The sequence below is a fragment of the Acanthisitta chloris genome, unplaced genomic scaffold (genome assembly GCF_000695815.1).
Source record: "Acanthisitta chloris isolate BGI_N310 unplaced genomic scaffold, ASM69581v1 scaffold37286, whole genome shotgun sequence".
Classification (NCBI taxonomy): Eukaryota; Metazoa; Chordata; class Aves; order Passeriformes; family Acanthisittidae; genus Acanthisitta; species Acanthisitta chloris.
This window is the reverse complement of record NW_008680436.1, coordinates 1-246: the sequence shown is the minus strand read 5'-3', so window position 1 is coordinate 246 and position 246 is coordinate 1. Positions and strand designations below refer to the sequence as shown.

Here is a 246-nt window from a genome sequence, read left to right as displayed (position 1 = left end):
TCGCCACTAGAAGAGCTCCCGTGCCCCCAGGCCACCACTCCCTGCACCCCAGCACCCCCAGGGTGGAGCTGGTCCCCAGTCCCCCACAGGACCCCAGACTGCCCTACCGACAACACGATGTAGCAGTCCCCCTCGTAGAAGTTGCCATAGTTTTTGGTGGGCACTGGCACCATCTCCATGTTCTGCAGAAGGAAGGGAGACATCAGCCCTGGGGGAGACCCCACCCACCCCACCACCCCAGCCCCG

General features: G+C 64.6%; 1 protein-coding gene across 1 annotated transcript in view; it reads right to left on the bottom strand.

Moving 5' to 3' along the window:
* LOC103805068 (villin-1-like) overlaps positions 1–203 on the bottom strand; it is a 5340-nt gene extending 5137 nt beyond the window's left edge. The window contains exon 1 of the mRNA XM_009077703.1: positions 56–203. Coding sequence (XP_009075951.1) covers positions 56–203 — 148 coding nt within the window. The remainder of the gene's footprint in view (positions 1–55) is intronic.
* Between the last annotated feature and the right edge of the window lie 43 nt (positions 204–246).